This window comes from Myiozetetes cayanensis, unplaced genomic scaffold (genome assembly GCF_022539395.1).
Source record: "Myiozetetes cayanensis isolate MyiCay16 unplaced genomic scaffold, myiCay2020 scf1, whole genome shotgun sequence".
Classification (NCBI taxonomy): Eukaryota; Metazoa; Chordata; class Aves; order Passeriformes; family Tyrannidae; genus Myiozetetes; species Myiozetetes cayanensis.
This window is the reverse complement of record NW_026086604.1, coordinates 20,378,514-20,400,093: the sequence shown is the minus strand read 5'-3', so window position 1 is coordinate 20,400,093 and position 21,580 is coordinate 20,378,514. Positions and strand designations below refer to the sequence as shown.

At 36.3% G+C, this 21,580-nt stretch overlaps 1 protein-coding gene across 1 annotated transcript in view; it reads left to right on the top strand.

Annotated features, from left to right (window-relative positions):
• The window catches only part of VPS13B (vacuolar protein sorting 13 homolog B), a 418,175-nt gene that overhangs the window by 107,583 nt on the left and 289,012 nt on the right, over positions 1-21,580 (top strand). Inside the window, 2 exon segments of the mRNA XM_050315121.1 lie at positions 17,262-17,396; positions 18,208-18,381. Of these exon segments, the coding sequence (XP_050171078.1) occupies positions 17,262-17,396; positions 18,208-18,381 (309 nt within the window).

Below are 21,580 nucleotides of genomic sequence, written 5' to 3'. Positions count from 1 at the left end.
GTTGCTTGCCTGAGGTCTCTAGACAAAGAAGAGGGTCTATGGCTTGATTTAACTGTACTGGAATGCAGTTCCTCAGGATATGAGAACAGGCTGAGGGCAAGTTACGTCATGATGGGTCTAGACTTTTAATTTTGTTTGTTTGTTTGTTTTTAATTGAAAAGGGTTATCTCAGAGGGCTCAGACCAGATTCAGATCCATACCTACAACAAGGCTAAGCCCAGATCCATATTTAGTCTGCTTGGGGAAGTAGGTCCTGATTTTCTTCTGGCTCTATAAGACTTTCCCTTTTCCAGAACCCTACTACTATGTGAGTATTCAGTGCTCTCTTTCCTTGTCTTGTACTTCTTACTAGGACATTCCACCCCTCACCCACCCAGTAATGGACACCTGTGCACCATGCATTTGTAGTGCCAAAATACAGTGATACACTCAGTAGAACATATGATTGGGTCCATCATTTTCATAGGTGCTGTTGAGGCTTTGCTTCTGGAAAGGCTGAACCTGCCTGGACCAGAACCGATGCATAACACAGCAATTGTTGTGGGCTTCAGTTAATCCAGAAGATTGTCCTGGTGTACAAGCAGAAAACTTATTTTAGATCTACATACATAATGCTGTAATAGTTCTGTGATAGCTGTGTAGAGATTAGTATGTATAATATTAGTAAAACTATTACAAAACATGACTCTCCCCCTATCTAATGAGTAAATGCCCCTGTAAGACCTTATATTTCTCTAGAGAAATTAATGCCCAGAAATTGGATGCTTTTTTTACTTTAGGTCGGACAGGAAATACCTGCCAAAACCAGGATTAAAAGACAAGTTTCTGGCTGATAGATCCATTATAATCCATTATATAACTGTGACATACAGGGAAAACCAATGCCCTTTGTCCCCCTCCTTGCTCTCTTACCCTCTCAAATTTATATTCTCCTATAGTTCATTGCATAATATTAACACTTGTAACCACTAATTTCTCTTTTAGAATTTTTTGTAATATGCACAGAAATGCTTTCTTAAAGATGTCATGAGAAGTCATCTTTTTGGAAAGGCACAGTTTTGCTTTATGGGCATGACATTAGTTTGCTGTAGAATATCATGGTCATCTTTAGCTCTTTTTAAAGGAAGATACTTTAGGTTTCATCTGAAGTAAGATCGGCTGATTTCACAGAGGTTCTTTTATGACTGAACATCATTTTAATAAAGTTATTTTTCTTTTGAATGAGGTTTGTTCATCAGTGGTATAATATGCTATTAAACCTTGAAAAATCTACCTTCCAACCATCAGTCTGCTCTGCCATATTCCATTTGTTATTGTATCTTTGGTACCTTTGATACAAAACCTCTGTCTTCAGTTTACCAGATGAGTAATTCCATGGTTAAAGCTTTATACATGTTTTTTTTCGGCCGTAGATCCAAGATGGGTGTAAAATATGTATCCCTGAAATTGCAGATTATCTCTTTTGATTCAAAAAGATAGTTGTTTGCATAAAAAGGAATAATTAATTTTCCTTGTCCATTTACCCTATATCCTAAATAACTTTTTTATTTTGAAGTGTTTCTTTATGCTTTTGTTATGGCATGTTTTAGTGGCTCTAATACTGAGTATGGCTGAGTACTGTTCATCTCTGTCTGGTACCACGAGTGCCTTTTCATCATTTACTACGTTCTGTTTGGCTTAAAAAAACCAGCTACCTTTATATGACATGAGGAAATGACTATGTGATAGTTACGTATCAGTAATTGTAATGATTAGATCTTATGTTACCATAATATTAACATAACCTTCATGTACATTTCTGAGCCACCAGTAGTGATATTCCTAGTGGATGAGATGTAAAGGGTCTCGAAATGTCATGAGGTCATGTTCAGGAAAGTGACCTTTAGGAGGCCCCTTCTCTTCTTTTGTGAAATGATGCAATTAACTTAATGAAGCAGGGGCAGTTGGGAATGGATTCCTACTCATAGTGTTCCCAGGTGCTGCCAAGTACTGCTGTATGCAAGGAAAAACATGGTTATATTCTCAGTGCTGGTCAATGTCCACTGTACTGAATTATCAAATTGACATCTTCCTCCCATCATGTGAAATCCCGAAGAGCTGTTACGAGTGTGTAAAATGTCATCTTCAGAAAAGAGAGCTGTGAGCAAGATCTGGTAAATATTCGTGTTTCTGAACAAACACCAGAGAGAAGCAAGCACAGGTGCCTACATATTTGAACTCCGAGTTTAGTGGATGAAATGTGTCTAGGATTTGTCCTGACAGTGTTCATAGCTTCTCATCTTTTCTGAGGCTGAAATACATACTGTTCAGTGAACATTCTGGATAAAATAGGTGGAAAATTATTTTGAAAGCTTTGTTCATTTTCATACTGATTCATTTTATTCTTGCTTTTGACATATGAAGTTTCTTTAAAAAAAACTTGCATAAAATTAGTTTTACTGCTTTTTCTGGTTGATTAAAATATTTTTAACTTCTGTATATCCACCATGAAATTCTGTGCATGCTTGTGTCTTCTAAAGAGTGCTGAGAGAGTGTAATTTTGGTTAGTTTTTAAAGTTATTAAAATCATAGTTTAAATAAGCAAGTTAATAACAATAACATGTTTGTTTTGCACTTCTCTTTATCAGGTGTTTTTAGGAATTCACCTGTGATCTAAGCAGTTAGAGCAAAAAACAGATAGAAAAATGCTATGTAGTTATAGTAAATGTGACAAAGAATAATATATAACTAGTAAGAAACTTTGATATACTAACTATAATTGATTCCAGCGATTTGTCTGTTAAAGCCAATGCAAATAATTGTAACATCTGTCAAAAACCAACCACTAGCATGAAAACCTTTTAACATTTTGCACTTAATAAACTATTTTATACATAAACTACCTTATTGTTTATATTAAAAACTAAAAAATATTCAGTCTGTTCCAGCCATTCTAACAAAAACTTTAATAAGTAGACATTGCATAAAAATGACACAATCCAGCAGTTATTTGGTAAGGCCAGCATAATCATAAATTTACCATCCATGCTTTTCCAAAAATACTAACCCATATTGTTCTCCCTGGACCTGTTGCAGGGATGACTAATCCAGCTGCTGAGGTCTCCCTTTATGTGTTTGATGGAACACTTGGCTTGCTCGACTACAGCTGTGTGTTTATGTGCAGTGCACACCTGCAGGGGCCTGACAAATAGCTGTAGTATGCAGAGTATACAAAATTACCCTGGCAGTGCTGCAAATAAGGAAGTTTCTGTTTTGAAGTCCATATGTGTGTGAGCTTGAGATGCCAGCTGGGGTATTTATGTTGCATTGCACAGATGTAAAACTGCCAACTGATTTTATACCAAATAAAGGCTAATCTTTTTATACATACTTGGTGTCAGAGTTATGAAGTGGTACATAAGAATGTTCTCACGACTTAGCTCTTTTAAAATAAAAGCTGACATTAAAAACGCTCGAACTCACAATATGCATAGACACTAAAGATAAAAATGTGCTGTATTTACTTAGATATCTGCTGTAGCATGGTATCTTAAGGGGTTTATTATTAGTGATGTATAGTTATTAGCTGCACATAATCAGGACTTGATTTATTGTATACATAGACACTATGCTATATATTCTTTTTTTTCAGGAAGTCACTTCAGCTCTGTGGTGAATCCAGTTTATGGGTTCTGAAATGGGAAAGCCCAATTTATAATAACTACTTGACTTGAAATCTTTGCTTTCTTATTTTCAAATGTGTTTGAGTACGGTGATAATTTTTCATCAAATATAATACGGGTTTTGAAAATTGTTGTCATCGTTAGGAGACCTTTTTTGTAACGACACTTTTAAAGGTAATATTTGCTTCCAAATAGTAAAGAAATTAAAATGAAAGCACTCATTTCATTTGCTAAATCTCACAAACAGCACAGTTACAAGTCTTGATAGTTTGATTGTTTTAGTCAGTATCTTGACTTTTGGTGTGAAGTAGTTGCAAAGAAAACAAGGTGAAATGACCAGTTTGTTTTGGGTACTTAAGTGCTGCATACTTAATCCTTTTTAAATGCCTAAAATGAGGGCTTAAGGGAGAGAGGGTTAATGTGCAGATGTGAAAGTGGACAATTTCTGTGCTTCTGACTACATGCTGTGGAAGTTCTCTAAGCACTTAGTTACCTTTTTAGGCTTAACATAGTTTCCCTTTGATTGACTTCTTTTCTCATTACTGTATGAAGTAATTTTAGTAATGTTCCTAATTTGTTGTTTATTCTGGGCTACTAAAACATTTGAAAATGCGTACAATTCTGCTGTGGCTTACTCTGTCACAATGTATCCTTGAAACACCTTTATGCTAAGTGTGTAAGAACAAAGGAAGTGGGAGCAACATTGGAGTATATCACTATAGAATGTGTCCCAAAGGACTTAGAAATTTATTTTGCTAAATGTAATGCACAGCTTAAAAATGCCTAGCTATCACACACAGCTCACCAGGCTGGTGGAGCTTTTTTTAAATGAAAAGAATTTCATACATACACACATATGCATGCACATGCTCACCCTGAGAGATCTTAGGCTTCTTGTACTTAAAATGAACATCTGCAAGTATCCCCCAGAAACTCAAACATTATCCACGTTCACATGGCTCAGAAATGCAGTTTTTGGATTACCGAATTTTGGAGCAGAAATCTCAGGTGTTGGTATTAGTTAACCAAAGAGGTATTGAGGTACTGCAAGTGGAAGGAGAAGTTGAGCTGTACCCCCATAATTCTGCAAAGGCATGTTGTCTTGGCTAACCTAATAAGCATGCCTGTGAGATACTCATATTAACTGCTGAGAACTTGTCTTCAGAGCAGAGAGGGCTGGGAAGCAGCAGAGAATGCAAAATCTAAGTGAGAGATGGAAACACTTCAAAAAAAGTTGCTTCTGCTAGATGAGTATAGAAAGTCTTAATTGGTGTTGTAGCCTCTATTTAGGAAGTATTTTTAAGACCAAAGGAGCAGAATTCCATTGGTGGTTGAAGAAATATGTTGCAAAGATGGTTCAGTTATTTTGCGGCAGGGCCAGCTCTCTTATAGAAGGGTATCACTTCAAACAGATTGCCGCCACTGCAGGTTGCAAACACACAATTGAAGGCTTCTAGTTCTCAGCTCATGCACAGATGTCTTTCAATAAGTTTAGCCAGTAATTTCTTCAAATTGCTCAGTTTATCAGCAGCACATGTCATCAATCCTGGAGTGGTTGCTCAAGTCAAACTACAGAATCCTTAGCTTACAGACACAGCTGCAAACAGGTGAACAGGCAGAAAGTAATTTGTGCAGCTTGGTGGCTGTCAGACAAAAGACAGACAATCTGTGTTTAAAACAGATTGCAGGCCTTGCATGAGCCAGACAAAAGGAATTTCTACAACTGCAAATAATTCCAGGGTTAACATATTTTCCTTTCTGCCATTAGGTGATTTGTTAAAATTGGAAACAATGAGCATTATAAATCTACACAGAAACTAGAGATAAGATGAAAGAGAAAAACAGATCACTAAATAAGTTTACATCTTTCCGTTGAAAAGCATACAACTGGTATTCATATAGCCCTCCTTTTTATAAACTGAGCTGAGCTATAATACTTAGAAGGATATTTGATACAGACTTGAAATGATGCTAAGGATGTCTAATTGCAAAAGAAACAACAGTGTAGAAAGAGTAAGTTTGTAGTATTGTTCCCATGTATTAAAAAGTTAACTTTTTTTCCTTTTCAACATTTCCCTTGGATATCATTCTGAGATACTGTGAAGATTTACCAGGATTTAATTTTAACTTTGAAGTCCTCTCTTACTCAGCTATTTTAATAGTGGGTAAATTTATCAAGATTTACTGTACTAAGTATATCACAGTTAAAATTGGTAACAAGCTTACTTGTTAGTGCTAACCTAATTAGAGTAAGTTAGAAAACATCTACTTCCCCAATCACAGATATTACCTCAGATGTGTGACTACGGAATATCTATTCCTTCCACTGCTCATAAGCTCTGTAAACTTGCCTTGACCTCAAAACTTCTGCAGCCTTCCATGAGGTACTAATCAAGCTAATGTAATATAGCCCTTCTTCCTGTTTAGTTCAGTGAGTATTCAGTGAGTACTTATGTGCAATAATATTGATGGGTAATTCTATGCCTAGTTTAAGTTTTTCTGGCAAATTTATTTTCCATATTATTTAAAACTTACCAACATGGAGATAAGTGGATAGAAGAAGATGCAAAAAGTAACTGTCTACTTTAATGTGACATCTGGTTTTTGAAGATAGGATTCTGTGCATAGGGGATAAATCAGTCTGCTAAGGACACTTCGAAATACATGGAAATCGATCTGTTTTCTGTGTGTAATATACATGTTACAAATCCATGTTACAATGGATTCATGAATAAAATTGTGTGATTCTGGTTAATTGTGGAAAAGTGTTTACAGAAATTATATAAGTTTTCCTTCAAAATCCACTGTTGCCTTGTTAATGAAAAAAATTGAAGTATGTTCTTTTTGTTACAATCATGCCTATATTACATACTTGGGTCCAATATGAATGTTGTTGTAACTGAAGACAACTGTTCTTAGACTATTCAAGTTCCTACTATTATTAAAATGCAGTACTAAATTCTGCAGGGAAGCCTTCTGCTGAGGCTGAGTTGAACTCCTTAAATTTCTCAGCTACAAAGATGTCACAAGCATGTGCTTTAACAAGCTATAGTAAGGAAGTACCCTTTTTCATGCTTTTTTTAACAGAATGCAAATTCCGAGATTAAATTCTGTCCTTAATATGTGCTATGTTACAGGACTCTGTGCATTTGGATTTTCTTTTTTTTTTAAATCTTAATAGGAAGGTTTTTAACGTTTCAAAAATTAATCACACTAATGGAGATTTTTCTCTTCTTTGGCTACCAAAGATTATATGCTGACTTCTTTCTTTATGATGCTGACAGCATGTGTATTGCTTGTTGGTTGTGCAGGGTGTATGCTGCAGACTGTAGCCTGACATTGTTATGATGTTCCATGCATGGGCTTTATGTATTCACTGTGAAGGTGAGATCATCGTCTTTAAAGGATGGTTTTAATTTGTGTTGGTGAATCAAGTGGATACTGTATTTAAGGAGGGGGGGCGGAAAGTGTACTCATGCAGGTTGCTGTCTGCAGTCCAAATTGCTGATCAGAGAGTCTTTATACACATCGGTAATGTGCTGTGCAATATAAGCTGAAATATATTCCACAAGGGAGGAAAACGGAATAGGTTACATACGCTGTTCCTAAGTGCAATGAATATAAAACTCCATTACTCACTTTAAGCAGGTGCTTTTTATATGAGGCTTTAAAGAAATATAAAACTGCTGGTGAAATGATTGGTTTGTACAGACACGACTTAACTTCCAGTACTTTGACCAGATAAAGAGGCTAAAAATATTTCTACAAACATTTCTTTAATGATTTCAAGTATTGAAGGTTAATATCCTCCTGGTGTAAGAAACTGCCATTCTAGACACTAAATGTACTGTTTTCCTTTAAGTCCTCAGTAGTTGCATAGGCAGTTTAAAAGAAAATACAAACATGTTTGTTAATATCAGAGCATTGCATTTTTATCCTTTATATCCTAAACAATCTATATTTAAATTGCTGGGAGGAGCATAGTGATATAAAGAAATGCAGTTTGATATAGAAAACTGAGTAAAATAGAAATAAAACTCATCTTTAAAGAGAGTGAAATCTTGTCATCCATGTGCATGGAAAACAACATGTAAGGTAACCTGAGATCTTTCTGGTTTTTAAAGCAGCATATATTCTCTGAGAAGGAGAATCATGGGGAGATTGTTCAAGATAATACTGATATACTGTATTTTAGTCTTTCCATCTAATGGAAATGCCATATTTTATCTACCCTTTTTAAATTACTGTCTTCCTGCCATTGCCTCCTCCTTTACAGTCAGTGGTTGTAGCAGCAACCTCTGTTGTCCATCTTTTAACCATGTGACTGCTGGCTTTCTTCACTGCCCACCTGAAAGATGTTAATGTTCTCTTTTGCTTCTCTCACTATCCCTAGCATCTCAGGAAATTAACTGTTAATGATTGCGCCTTAAATGTTCGTTATCATTTTTTTATAATACTGTAACTGAATACATCTACCTTTCTTTTGAATTTCTGTGAACCTTCGCAGTTTCTGTACTTAAATGATTACTGTGTCCATCCTCTTGAATCCTCAACTTGTTAACCTTTTTGCTGGTCCATAACTGTGCTGTTCTGTATTCAGTTATCTCCAACTGAGCTTGTGACAGATTTCAGCCACTGGATATTCTGTTTGACAGCAAACAGGTGACTGGGTGTCATGTGTGTTACAAGGGAAGCTCACAACCGGGTAAGATCTGGCACCTCTCGTCTTTTGCATAGTAGGTATGTTACATAGCACTATAAGGTTTGCATTTGTTCTGGTGAATGAGGCTTTTAAAGGGCAATACAAACTCATAGGAAGCCTTTATTAGTTTTATAGTTGCTAAATAGGTTGTTTGAGTAGATGCATCTTAGAGAAAAGAGCTCCACAGCTGCAACAGAAAGTGATAAGATCTGGGATGAGCTAGGGTTTATCTAAGAATTTGTTCTTTCATCCTACAATTTGCTTTCTCAGAAAGTTTTTCTTTAGTTGCTACCTTCCTTTTAATAAAAGAAGACTTGTAAAACGAAGACTGTATTCCGGAGCCTAAGATATATCGAAACTTATGCTTAGTGTGTTTGAAGATAAGCCGATTGAACTCGAACTTGACTTGATAGAAAACACAGTTCAGGTTTTTCATGATCATATTAGCGTATATTAATGAGAAAAAGTCTTTTAGTATACTTTACATGTTGACATTTTACATGAGCTACTGTTATCCTCGGATACAGCAAAACTATTATGTTTGAAAGGGTTAGAAGGCTTGTACAACTGAGATGGAAGCAACCAATTTTGAGTACATGCTTCCAAACAAAGACTGTGTTGCAAGCAGTGGAATCTGTGAGCTCCTTCCTCTGTCCCACTGTCAGTCTTTGTCTTTTTCAGGATCTTACTTCAAATACTTAATGGTGAAATTTTCTCAAGTCCTTATGTATCTGTATCCTGGAAGCATTTGCATCCAAGTAATTTTTAGCATTTGTCTACTGACAACGCATAGGTATGAGGATTGATAGGACATGCTTTTTGAGAGTTAGAAATCCAGACTCTGGTAGGTTTTTTTGCATTTTTTGGAAGACAACTTATTTTGACACAATAACTTAGGCTTCTTCCGTTTTTCTCAAATGATACAGCAGTATCCGAAATGCAGCTTTTAAATTATGCAGAAAACAAAAATGATCCTTTTCTTTTTTTGAACCCCTATTTTCAACAGCAGGAACTGTGGCACTAAAGCCACTCTAATCCTGTGTCCTCACCAGTGTCATATTGCCAAATCTAAAATAATAGCTTCAATTAGGTATGCATTTAATTATTGATGCCTAAATAGCCTGAATGTTAGCAATAATGAGGGTAATAAGTTGCCCAAACCTACACTTTCCACACCAAGATTTTAGAGCTATTTGCAATATTAGGTATGTTTAAAGATGGGAGTATTCCTTTTCTAAACGTTGGCTGTTTAGATCAAGAGGAGCCATAGTCCAATCGGGGGTGGGAAAAGTCTGGCAGAGGAGAACGAGATGAGGTTGCTCATGACAGAGGGGTTGGTGATTGTCCATGTTGCCCAGGCTTGGCCTCCCCTGACTTGGGGGATGCCAAGGGCCAGCTGCTTGCCACTCCATAGCGTGACCTTGGCTCATAGGTCTACTGCCTGTTGTTTGAGTTGCTGCTGTTTTTCCCTCAAGTTGCTGAGGCAGAGCTGTTCCCACCTCATTCCCCTGCTCTCACAGCACCTCAGGCACCAGCTCTTGTGCCTATGCCAACTCCAGTGCAGTTTTTTGCAGCAGATTTCTTTCACAGAATGATTGTTACTAGTGAAGTTCACAGCTTCCATCACCACACTCCCCGTGTTTTCTATCCTGAAAACACTTATCAAGTAGTACATAATAGTAGTTGAAATAAATATTACTTGTTAATAATCACACACGAAACTTAGCAGTCAGTGTGCAACTCTTGCAAGTTGCTAGCCAGTTGTGCTCCAGTCAGTGTTAGTACTGTTGCAGGTGGAAACAACACACTGGGAGTTTTGGTAGGTCTGTGAGAAAATATCTGTATTACTGGAGGGTAAGAATGGCAAAATCCTAGTTAATTATTTAATTTGTGAAGATATTATCTTCACTGACATCACCTCCAGCTGTGCTGTAAAGAGCACCTGGAGAAGGGTGTTTGGTCATCCCATGACATCTTTTGGTGAATTTGGCAGTGTTAGGTTTGCAGTTGGACTTGATATTAAAGGTCTTTTCCAGCCTAAATGATTCTATGATTCAGGGATTCTATGCATGGATTTTGTTTCTATACCCTGCATTGAAAATAGATGGCCCTTGTCCTTTTTATAGTTTGTGGTAGTAAGTTCATGAATGTTTACTAGCTAGCCTTAGTACAGTGGGTAAGAGAAGTTCTGCATGTCCCAGCTCTGCTGTATTGTCAGTGGTAGCTGTTTAGCTCTTTTGTTAGCATTCAAAATAAAAGCATTTTTTCACCCGACTGCATAATTGCTTAAAACAGATTATCACTAAAGAATGTTTCTTACCTAAAATGCCTTAAATATATTATTCCAAATGTTCTATGATTTCTTCAGTATTGGTTTTCAGTTTTTGAATCACAGGTTTCTTATTTAACTTTCCATTTGAAGCAGGGCTTTAGAAAAAATCAAGAGGCTTTTGGACTGAGGCAGATGGGGAACTGTTGGAAGGCCATTGTGTAGGGAGTCTTGAAATAGGAATGTAACAACAGGATTTTGCCTCTTTTAAGTGACTCTCCCTGTAGGTGAAATGCTGTTATTTGGCAAGCTGGGAAATACTTTGCAATATGTAAATCTCTTTTATAATGGCAGTCCTACATCTGGTTTAGTGTTTAGGTAATGGAGAAGCCTTAGCTAGTTTACAGACAGTTTAAGGGTTAAAGTGATTGGTTAGAGAGATTTTGATATTGATCTCCAAGGTGAATACCATTGTATGACTGGCTGTGTGCTTGACCCTGAAATCTGCCTGTGAAAATACTGAAACTGTGTTGAAGAGGTTCATTTTAGCTGTATGTGTACATACATGTGGGTTTTGCAGCTTGTGTTCTGATTAAGAGAATGGTAGATACTTACATTGATAAGTATTTTATCACTGTTGCCCAAGAGCAAAACAGCTTGACCTTTTTTAGAGTATTTCACACTGTCACTGAATTCAACCCTTTCATGCATTTACTTTTTTGTTTAGTAACATGGTGGAAGAGAAAATGAAAGCAGAGCAATTTTTTAGGACAGCTTTCTTTTATGAGTGGAACTGAGGCACAAGAAGCTTGAGACAGTAGAAAATCTGTCCAGTTCACCATGCATTAGAGGCAAGACAAGTCTACCATAATCCTTTTGTTATTGCCATGTTAAGTCTTGGGAGTGGGTGAGGATGAAACAATAATTTCTTAGAACAGAGATATGTAGACTAAAAACAGGTTGACACAGTTACTAGAAAATAAGGAGCTATGATAATCAGAATAGGAATTCTGATGCTAGATAAAGGTGAGTTAGGAAAAACCCCCCGAACAACTGTCCCTTGAAGTTCCTTCAAATAAGCTGCCTGAATTACTGTTTTGAAGAAGAAAGAAAATAGTAACGTGTGTCTGTGTCAGGGTTGTAAAATATGGCCTGTAGACTATGGTGATAGATTAAAAATGTGCAGTTGTGAGCACAGTAAAGATGCTTAAGAAAGTTCATCAAAAAGATTTAATTCTACTATGAAAAAAACGGAGAAAGTACTTATAACCTGGATTCTACATTTTAAAACAATCCCTTTTTCTCTGTTTTCCAATTAAAAAAATAGGGGTGAGGGGAACCCCAAACACCAACTCCGAGTTTTTTCAGGTGATGTGTGTGAGGAAGCAGAATGATCGAAAGAGATAAGTTCCTGTGCTGCTGCTTTGCTTTTATTGCATTGAACCATATGAAAGCTTATGCTCCCCTAACACTTTGAATGTGAAAAGTGGGTCTGGTGCCAGTTAGAGCTGGTCTTTCTGGCTTCTATTACATTCTTATTGTAAGGAAGAAAGAATTAAGTTTGGTTTTAGCTTCACGTTCCTCAGAGGTGCCATCTCTCTAACCAAGTTCAATACTGACTTTCAGAAGTTCTCACTGACATATTGCTTAAGCAGAGACTGAACACAAATGGATATCAGGAGAGAAATGAGGTTTTTCTAATGCTTCAGTTTGTTTACTAGCTTTTCTGTGTTAGTCATGTAAAACCTAAATATGTTTCTGTGAAAATAATTTGACATTTTTTTGTCTTGATTCCAGTGAGACTTAGGCATAAGCGTTATTTCATTTGGTTAATAGCTCCGTACTTTTATTCATGGGTTGATCTTTTTACTGAGTTTGCAATCATTTTGACAAGGGTGTGATGGTCATGTACTATATAATGTTGCCAAGCCATAGTTTATTGGTACTTAATGCTTTAAATATTGAAATTTTTCCTTCTGAGGCCATAACCTAAATATGAGGACAATTCATGTGGAGTTGCTTCTAGAAGTTTTAGTCATGCCTTATTCATTTCCTATTTCAGATTTTGAAGTTCTCTCTTTTATGTTTTTTCGAAGAGTTATTTATTGTATTTTGGTGATTTGGCAGCACACACTCCTGACTGTTGTCCTCAGAATCAGTAACATACCTCTTTTGTTGGTTTCTTGTCTTTGTTATTGATCAGTTTAGATTTTGTCTCTTTGTTTGCTGGTAATCATTGCAAATTCACCCTATGATGAGCGGATTGGTAAAAGATGTGTAGGTCATTGGTAAAATCACTAATTGGGTAATGGTTTTAAACAGGTCTTAAATTAAAGGATTGTTCAGCGTTAATAGGTTTGTTAACAGAGATCCTGGGCTGATCTGTAAAGACTCAGTTGTGACCTGTCTTTAGGTATTTGATTCTGCTCTACTTGCACATAGAATGACGTGAAATGCAGGAACTTAGGGCAAGCTGTGTGGCTGGGTTATGTACATGGAACAGACCAAAGCTGACCATACTCAGAATAGCTGGGAGTAGGATGTGGATGTCTGAATGTGAATGATTGAAGGTGTGGGAGAGCCTTCCTTGTCTGTTCGTGTTTCTGGAACAGAATGACTCTTTAAGGTTATTGTGCACAAGGTTTAAATTGTAAAGGTTGCGTAGATTTTAAGTGAGAAAACCTTTCTGCCTATTTTTTGGCTTCTGCAGTACAGAAAGAACAGTTTTCTAGATATTTGGTGATGTGTTTTATGGCAGTGGGTTATATTTGATAGAGACAAGCATATGTATCTCTCACTCTCTAACTGTCCATGAAGTCTTTAATTACCCTGTTCCTGATGAAAATACTAAATTAATTGGAGCAAATGCGAGTGGTACTAAAAAATAAACATGGCTGCCCTCTTCTCCAGTTTTGACTCCACTGAGCAACCCAGTCAAGTAAATCACAGTGGTGCTTTTGAAAGTGTGTTTCCAGAGGAGTGAATACAGTACAAATTCTACTCTCTTGTCTTGCACCTTGGGAATAAGCCTTTCTCGTGCTTCATTTGCAGGACGTTGAATTTGCGTAATGTTGCTATTGGCAGTGATAGATTTGGTTTTCCTAATTTCTCTTTAAATTCATGCTCAATGTCTGAATTAAAATGTTGTGGTACGTTTGAGTTAGTACTTGAAGGCATAAAGCATTTCTTGCATAGGAGTTTGATCTTCCTGCTCAATCAATCCCTTGAGATGGCACTACTTCTAAAAAGTTAATAAACATTGAGGGGAGGGAAGGAAGCCCTAGTCTTTGCTCGCTTAAACAAAATAAATGCTTAAGGAATATTTTAGTTATGTTGACTGTTGAGACTTTGATTTTGTGTTTATATTATTATGATGAAAGAAAGAATAAGGGAGAATATTTGGGAAGAACTATAGTTACAGGGTAGGAGACTACAAATAGTCAGAGATGTAGGGAGGAAACAAGGCTCCTTTCTTCTCTGTAGAGCAGCTTGCCAATTTGACAAATTTATGAGGGATAGTTCATAATTTCCAGAAATTTTCAGAGACTGAAGAAAATGTGCACCTGTATTAAACCAACTAATTATAAATGGTTCTCCAAGAGTCTCTAAACTTTCTGTGCTTTTAGGAAGATACTTGTACATTGGCAAGGGAAATCACCTTAGATTCAGATAATTTTTGTCTTTGTGATGAAAGTCTAGTTAGGTATCTTAAACTCTTCACTGTAGGCTCTGTAGAGGATTTCAGTAATTAATAAATGTATTTTGTGGGTATCACTCAGTCCAGAGCTGTGAAACTTGAGCAGAATTCATATTTTCTTGCAACTGCTCCTTGATTACTGTAGTGTGTGGTGATTATCAGGTGTTAAAGCTGAAAGCTAGTTGCCTTTGACATCAAAGCAGCATAGTAGAAAAGGAGGAGTGCAATTATACTGTGTTTCCCTAATGCTTTTCTGTTTTCTTTTCAAGCAGTTGAAAACAGCAGAGGAAAGTGTTCATCCTGTCCTTGTAACAGGTGTTCCAGAAAAGCAGAGCTTATTGCAGTTACTTCCTCATGTGCTTTCCCAGCTTCCCATCATGATTCGTAACTGCTGGCTGGGTGAAAACCAGGGCACTGCCTCTTTAGAGCTGTGCTTTGCTGGTGGTCATGAATATGATGAGTGGTCAGTTAAAAGGACAAATGTACCTACGTTTTCGTAAATATTGTAGAAAATAAATGTCTTTGATAATGCTGTCCTATCTTACTGAAACTCAATGAGTCCAGAAGTTATTTGGTGAGGGAATAGAAGAGAACAGAAAAACAGAATTAGGGAACACAATAACGTTAAACTTTGTTCCTTGTTTTCAAATAGGATACTAAAACAGAACATAAGTTATGGATGTACCTAACATGGAATATTTTAGTCTCAATGCAGAGAAGTTGTCCAGGGTAGTGCATCTAAAAGTGGACTCCGTTATGGGAATTATTTAGTTTTAAAAGTACTTAGTCTTCCATAGTGAAGTGAAATGTATCAGACATCACACCTTGTATTTTCAGGGGAAAAAGAGTTGCTGAAAGATGGAAACAGCAAGAAGCTACCAGTTTTGAGAGGACTTAAAAGATGGGAGTCAAAATATGAACTCAGTTTGATTTGGTTTGTTGTGATATTGGCTGTTACTAACAGTAATTTGTAAACTTTGTTTGGAATAGGCAGAAAATGGAGAAAACATTTTTGTCTCCTTTTCCTTTTTTCCTCTTTTCTTTTTTTTTGCCTTCTTTCTTATTTTTTTTTTTTTTTTTTTTTTTTAATTTTTTTTGACACAATGACCTCTATTTGCACAAGTTTATAGGAAGTATGAGCAGGCAGAAATGGCTACAGATACCCTATCTGCTTTTGACAAGTTCATGTGTTGTGTCGGATCCCATCCCTTAGATCAGAGGGGATTTTCAGCTTTAAAGAGGCTTACCCTGGGCAAGGATGGGAACGAGGGTCTATTCACAAGACTAAAACAGATCTTTCAGACTGAGGGTGTTGTAAAGGAAGGCATACAAATGGGTTTCAATGAGAATTTTTTCAGCCTGAAGCCTTCCTGAATCACAAGTTAGGGAAAGGCTGGCCATACCTCGAAGACAGAAGACAAGTTAAATTTTGATAAGAAAGTATGCATAGAATGTGGAATCTACTTGCAGACAGCATTGTGCTTTACTAAGTGCTGGGTATCCCTTCATATGCTGCTTCTTTCTTCATAACTTGGAAAGTACTTTTTATTCAAAATTTATTTTAATTACCAGAAAAAAAGCTTGAATTTATGTCAAGAAGACTGCTTGCTAAATGATTTTATGTGCACTACCAAATGCTCTTCAATGTTTAGAAGCTGAAATAGTCACAGTGAACTAAACACAATTACCAGGTTTAACCTTAAACTTTCCATTTCCTGTAATTGTTTTAGGATTTTTTTCCTAGTTAATATATGTTAAAAGTTTTTCTTTTGTTTAAGTCTTTGAGATATTTTGCAAAAAACTAATTAATTAATTCTGTAGATAATATTTTAAATTTCTTTAATGTGTGTAATTATCCTGAAATATGTATCAAAATGCTTTAATTTTTTACCCGATATTCCATAACGCATTCCTTGCGTAATTACGGACTTTGGAACAAATTCTATGTTACATATGCGAGGAAGTGGTTCCATAATTATACTAACGTTTGCATAATTAACAAGCTGCTTGCCAATTTTAACTGACAAATTCCAAGTCACTTCTGCAAGAGGGGAAAAAAAACATAAAAAAGGGAACTTCTGTTAGTTTTTCCTCTCGTACTTCTTACAGGTGTTGAAACTATTTATTTCTAATTTGCAAGTAAATTTATGTGGTTTTTTTCTGATAGGCAGAGCTGTAGAGAATAGGAGGGCTGGCTTCCTCCACCTATGCTCTGGGGCTGTTTTGGGGGCCTGCCCTTGAGCTCTGCCAACATATCTCAGTGCTGGCTTGTCGATCCCCTGCTGCTTCTGCCGGGGGTTCTCAGCAGCTCTTCAGAAGTGGCTGCCAATAGCACCGGTTTCTTCCAAGTGATGCAGTACTTTTCTGATGCTTACAAATGGGGGCTGAGGAAAGACCACCAAAACTTATTTCCACTTGTGACCTAAGGCAAGGTTTGAACTCCAGTTTCCTCTGAAAAATGGCAAGTGTGCCGTTGGCCTTCTGTGCTGTTCAGCTGCATGGATTTAATGCTTTACGTTGCTACTGAGTAAAGTGCTGTTGTCTAATTTAAAGCTGAAAACACTTCGTCATTTTAAGATCCTGAAATGAAATGGTCGTAATAAAAACGGGGAGAATAGTTGACGTGGCACTTATAAAGTGAAAACAAAAGTGTATGTGTGTATTTGTACATATTTATTCTTCCAGTTTCTAAGTGGCCTTGTGTGTTTTCCTCACAGCATCTATATATATTTCATGCATAACTGTTTGTATTAAAAAGCCCATATGCAGCATTCTTTCACTTTCATTTAAAAACTGTGAATCACAACAAAAATGCTGTAAGAACATCTAAGGTAGATAATTAAAATATAATTAAGTTTAAATGCCTTGGTGAAGGAATATAAAAATATTTAAATTCAACAGGCTAGTACATTTGCAGTTTTCTTTTATTAGGTGTGAAATCTAAGAATCCCCTGCCAACTCTTGAGGGCTCAATCCAGAATGTTGAATTGAAGTACTGCAGCACATCATTGGTCAAATGTGCCTCTGGGACCATGGGATCAATAAAAATTTGTGCCAAAGCCCCAGGTATGTGCAGCTGGACCATGTAAAACTTTATTGCCTGTATAGGAGAATTGGCCTTGCTTTTTACAAGGAGAGTTACTGAAACAAGAATTTACTCATTGTTCCTATGAATCAGAGAGGTTTTTTTGTATTCTGTTTTGGGGTTTTTTTGTTATTACTAAGTATGTCATGATGATCCAGCCTTGCCCCAGAACAGTCAATTTTTACATTAAATAAAAAATATTTTTTTTCTGCTGAGACAAATATTAATCTAAAAGCACTCAAGAAATGGGAACACCACAGCATAGTTGCACCTTGCTTTATTCTTAGCATAATTTTCATGTTGATTGTTTAATGTCTCATTTTCAGTTAAGACTACAAGCATATATTTTGCTTGTGAAGTTTTAGAGGGCTTTGTGATAACTGTTTTTTTTATTTTTGTAATAGAATTTTTCTTGAAGAGCATGCATGAACTTATCCAACATCTGTGATACCTTCGTATATAAAGGCAGCAAATGTGAAGAACATTAGAAATTTAGTGTATTAAAACATTACCATGAACTCAATTTAAATATATTATAATAAAAATTTGGAAAGGAAATTTCTGTTTTAAAGATAATTGATTACTTTATTTCAAATCCTTCTGGATGTCAAGACATTTATAGGATAAACATTAAGTTGTTCAGCAGTTTATATGATACCGTTCTTTCTATTTCCCCTTTTAATTCTGTACTCATGATGTTAATAGCTGTTCTCTTTGGACTAGTGAATGTTTATGTGTTGAAAAATTACCTTGTTATACTAAAAGCTGTAACAAGTCTAATCTTTATCTTAGGTGACGGTGGAAAAGAGAAGCTGATTCCTTTAATTCAAGGCCCTTCTGACACCAGAGACTTACACAGCAGTAAATGGCTCAATGAGAGTAGAAAGCCAGAATCTCTTTTAGCTCCAGATTTGGTAGCCTTTACAATCCAAATTCCACAGTATATGGACTACTGCCATAATTCTGGTAAGTGCAAAACTCTTGTTAAGCTGGTATCAGGTTACATTTTTCCGATCCAATGTAATTTTCAAAAGAGGGGCTTGATATAAAATGTGCCAAATGTCAAAGTATCTTTTACACATACTGCACACATTATAACTTTAGTTCACTGTGAGACAAAACGACTAAAAGCTGCATTTTGATGGATGTCTTCTTCAATAAGGAATGCTTCATTGACTTTGGTTGCCTTTTAAACTATTTATATGGAAACTTTTGTAAACTTGGAGGTTGAGGGGGAGGGGGGAGCGGGATCCGCGTTGCGAATATTAGCTCTATTCTTTCTTCCTGGTTTTGGGTTGAGCTTCTTATACAGAAGTTGACATACTGAATTCAAAATGGTTCCTATAAATTTGCAGCATAATTTATTATTAAGAATTTGTTTATCATAAAATTTGTTAACAATAAAAAAGAGATTTTTAAAGTGCTACAGGGCACATATCTGACCTCATCAAATTTGGTGTTGTGGTGGATTTAGATGAGAAGTTAATAGTTTTGGAGAGTTGCTTGGATAAATTTAAGGATGTTGTTGACTTTGTGGGCATAAATACTTTTTACCTGACGTTCTTATGGTTTCTAGTGGTCTTTAAACGAAACATTGGTCCATTTTAAGCAACACTGACCATTTTGAAATGTGTCTAGTTTAAAATAACTCTCATATGGTTTGTGAAATATACGTGGAAATATGTTTTGCTGTCAGCGTGGTGCTTGTTAAAAATCATGCTTTCCTGTTTTCTGCAGCTTATTCTGTTGCCATGCTAAGCGTGGAATCAAATGGGGGGGAAAAACAACCCCCAAAGTATCAAGGTTAAGGAAAGCAGAAGAATTAGCCGACCTAGTATTATGAAACACAGACGTAACTTGAACAGTGTGCTTTTTTTCTCTATTTTTTTCATCTGTAATGGTTGTTGAATGTCATTAGTCTGAAAAGTAACAGTGAATTTATAACCGTCATTGTAATTTTTATGAGCATATGTAAGCAACACTTGATTCTTATGCAGAGTAAATATTTGTAAGCACTGTGCACTCCAGCAGTTGTTAGGTTATTTTTTCAGTAACTGTACTTGTATGTTTCTTGGAGAGCATCATGTTGGAAATGATTACAGCAGTGTTTTTGTAACAATTATCTTCAGTTCCTGCCCCTAAAACATTGCCAAAAAACAGTTCATGATTCAACAGTGTCAGATCCATTTTTAAACAGAAGTTAAAATTTCTTGCACCTGTTGTCTCGCTTGAATACTTTTAAATGTTTATAATAACAATATTTATTGCTATTATTGATGGTTGCATTTCTTTATTTTTTCAGTTAAATTTTCTGACTTTTGTCTTAAAATATTAACTACATTTTAAAGGATCTGTGGATAGTTACCTATACTGTAGAATGACTACTTTTGTTACAGCTCAGAGGGTACATTTTAGCTCGTCAGTATTATGGATATCTAATTAGGTAGTAGAGAGTCCTTGATAGGTTGTGACAGGAGGTGCCAATGAGAATTAAGGCACTGACAAATGCAGTGCTGGCAGACTCACATGCAGGGACTCTGAGAGGCAGAACACTGGTTTTGTAACAGACTAGTGTCTGTGGCACCTGTTTTGTAGATGAATGGAGATATATTACGAATGTGAAGATCTTAGAGTTGAAAATTTACTGGACACATCACCCGCTCCCTCAGTGCCTGAGGAAAGTTGTATTGATCCCGTGTACTCAATGACAGTTACTAACCTGCATGCTCAGACTCCAGCTCTGCTCCTCTAAATGTGTAAGGTGGCACCTGTGTCTGCTGACAGACGAGGGGGAAAAGCTGACTGATTTGCTTAACTTTGGTCCCAGTCAACAGGAAGAATGGCATACTGCAAATAATTTCTCTTTTAAACATAAATTAAACCAGGAAGCATGAATGTTTCAATTATTTCAGGTTCTAAGCAAAGGATCGGGGAGTTAACAAAAGCGTTCGTTTTCAAGTACTTGCCAAAGAAGCTGGGCAATTTAATCCAGGAGATATTGCTATTCTTTTTGTTATGACTGTGAAAATTACATGTAGGGAAAACAGGAGGTGCTTTGAGAGCATAAAAATGCTGTCAGTTGCAGTCACTCCTGGGAGTTAAAAAAGCTTTGCTGGATAATTTCACAGCAAAAACTCACTCATTACTCAGGAATAAAAGGGTTTAGAGCTGTACTACGGAAGGTGATTGTCCAGTACTGAAGTTGTCCTGTTTGTGAAATTTTTCCTAAAAATGTTGTCTGGAATAGGAATTTGGACTAATTCATTTATTAAGTTGAATGGAAAACAACTTGGTCAAAAATCAAAGCACTTGTTTGGATATAAAATGCTAAGGAGGAGATGGTGCAAATGCCAATGGGTTTCTTGAATAAATCAGGGCATATTTACCTTGGGAACAGGTAGGGGACTATTCCTCCTCCTTTCTTTGTTGAGTCAGCAACTGTCTACTGTCTTGTATCACTTGAATCATATGATCCAGGGTGATCAGGATGATTGTGCAAATTCCTTTTACTACTTGCCCGTACATGACCCTGAGGATATATTTAAAATTTGAGGGAAGTATTTAGGGACAAAGAACGTAAATGTGATTTTGTTTAATCCTTAAATACAAGTCTGACTGCTGATGATTTTAATTTTGGATATTTTGTTGTATGTAAAACTGTCCAGGTATCTCTGTGCATAGTTGTAAAAATCAGTGGATTTTACTGGCTACCCAGTCTTTAAACTGTAGCATCTAAAATAAATACAAGAGAGGAGATTATTCCATTACTCCAGGGCTTGGGGAGGTCTTCTTACCCTTTCTCTGAAATAACCCCAGCTTTATTAACCCTGGAGCAAGCTGCAGACCTTGTTTGTTTCACCTGGCCTTTGAGAGAAGAGGGAGATTTCAAAATGAATGCTGGTGTTAGTATTTAATTATGACCAGCTGTTGAATAGATGAGGTGAGCTGATTACGCTCTATTTGGTTTGCCATGTTGAATAATTGGGAGTGTGTGCACAACCAGTGTATGGACAGCTTTATTACATATAAATCAAGAGGAACTTAAATAAAAAATGCAATTAATAAAGTTTTCTTTGAGGTCAGCTTAAATATTCAGTAATGCAGCAGTGAAATAAGGGAGTAAACAAAAGTACTGTATCACCTGTATTCGTATCATGCTCCTATG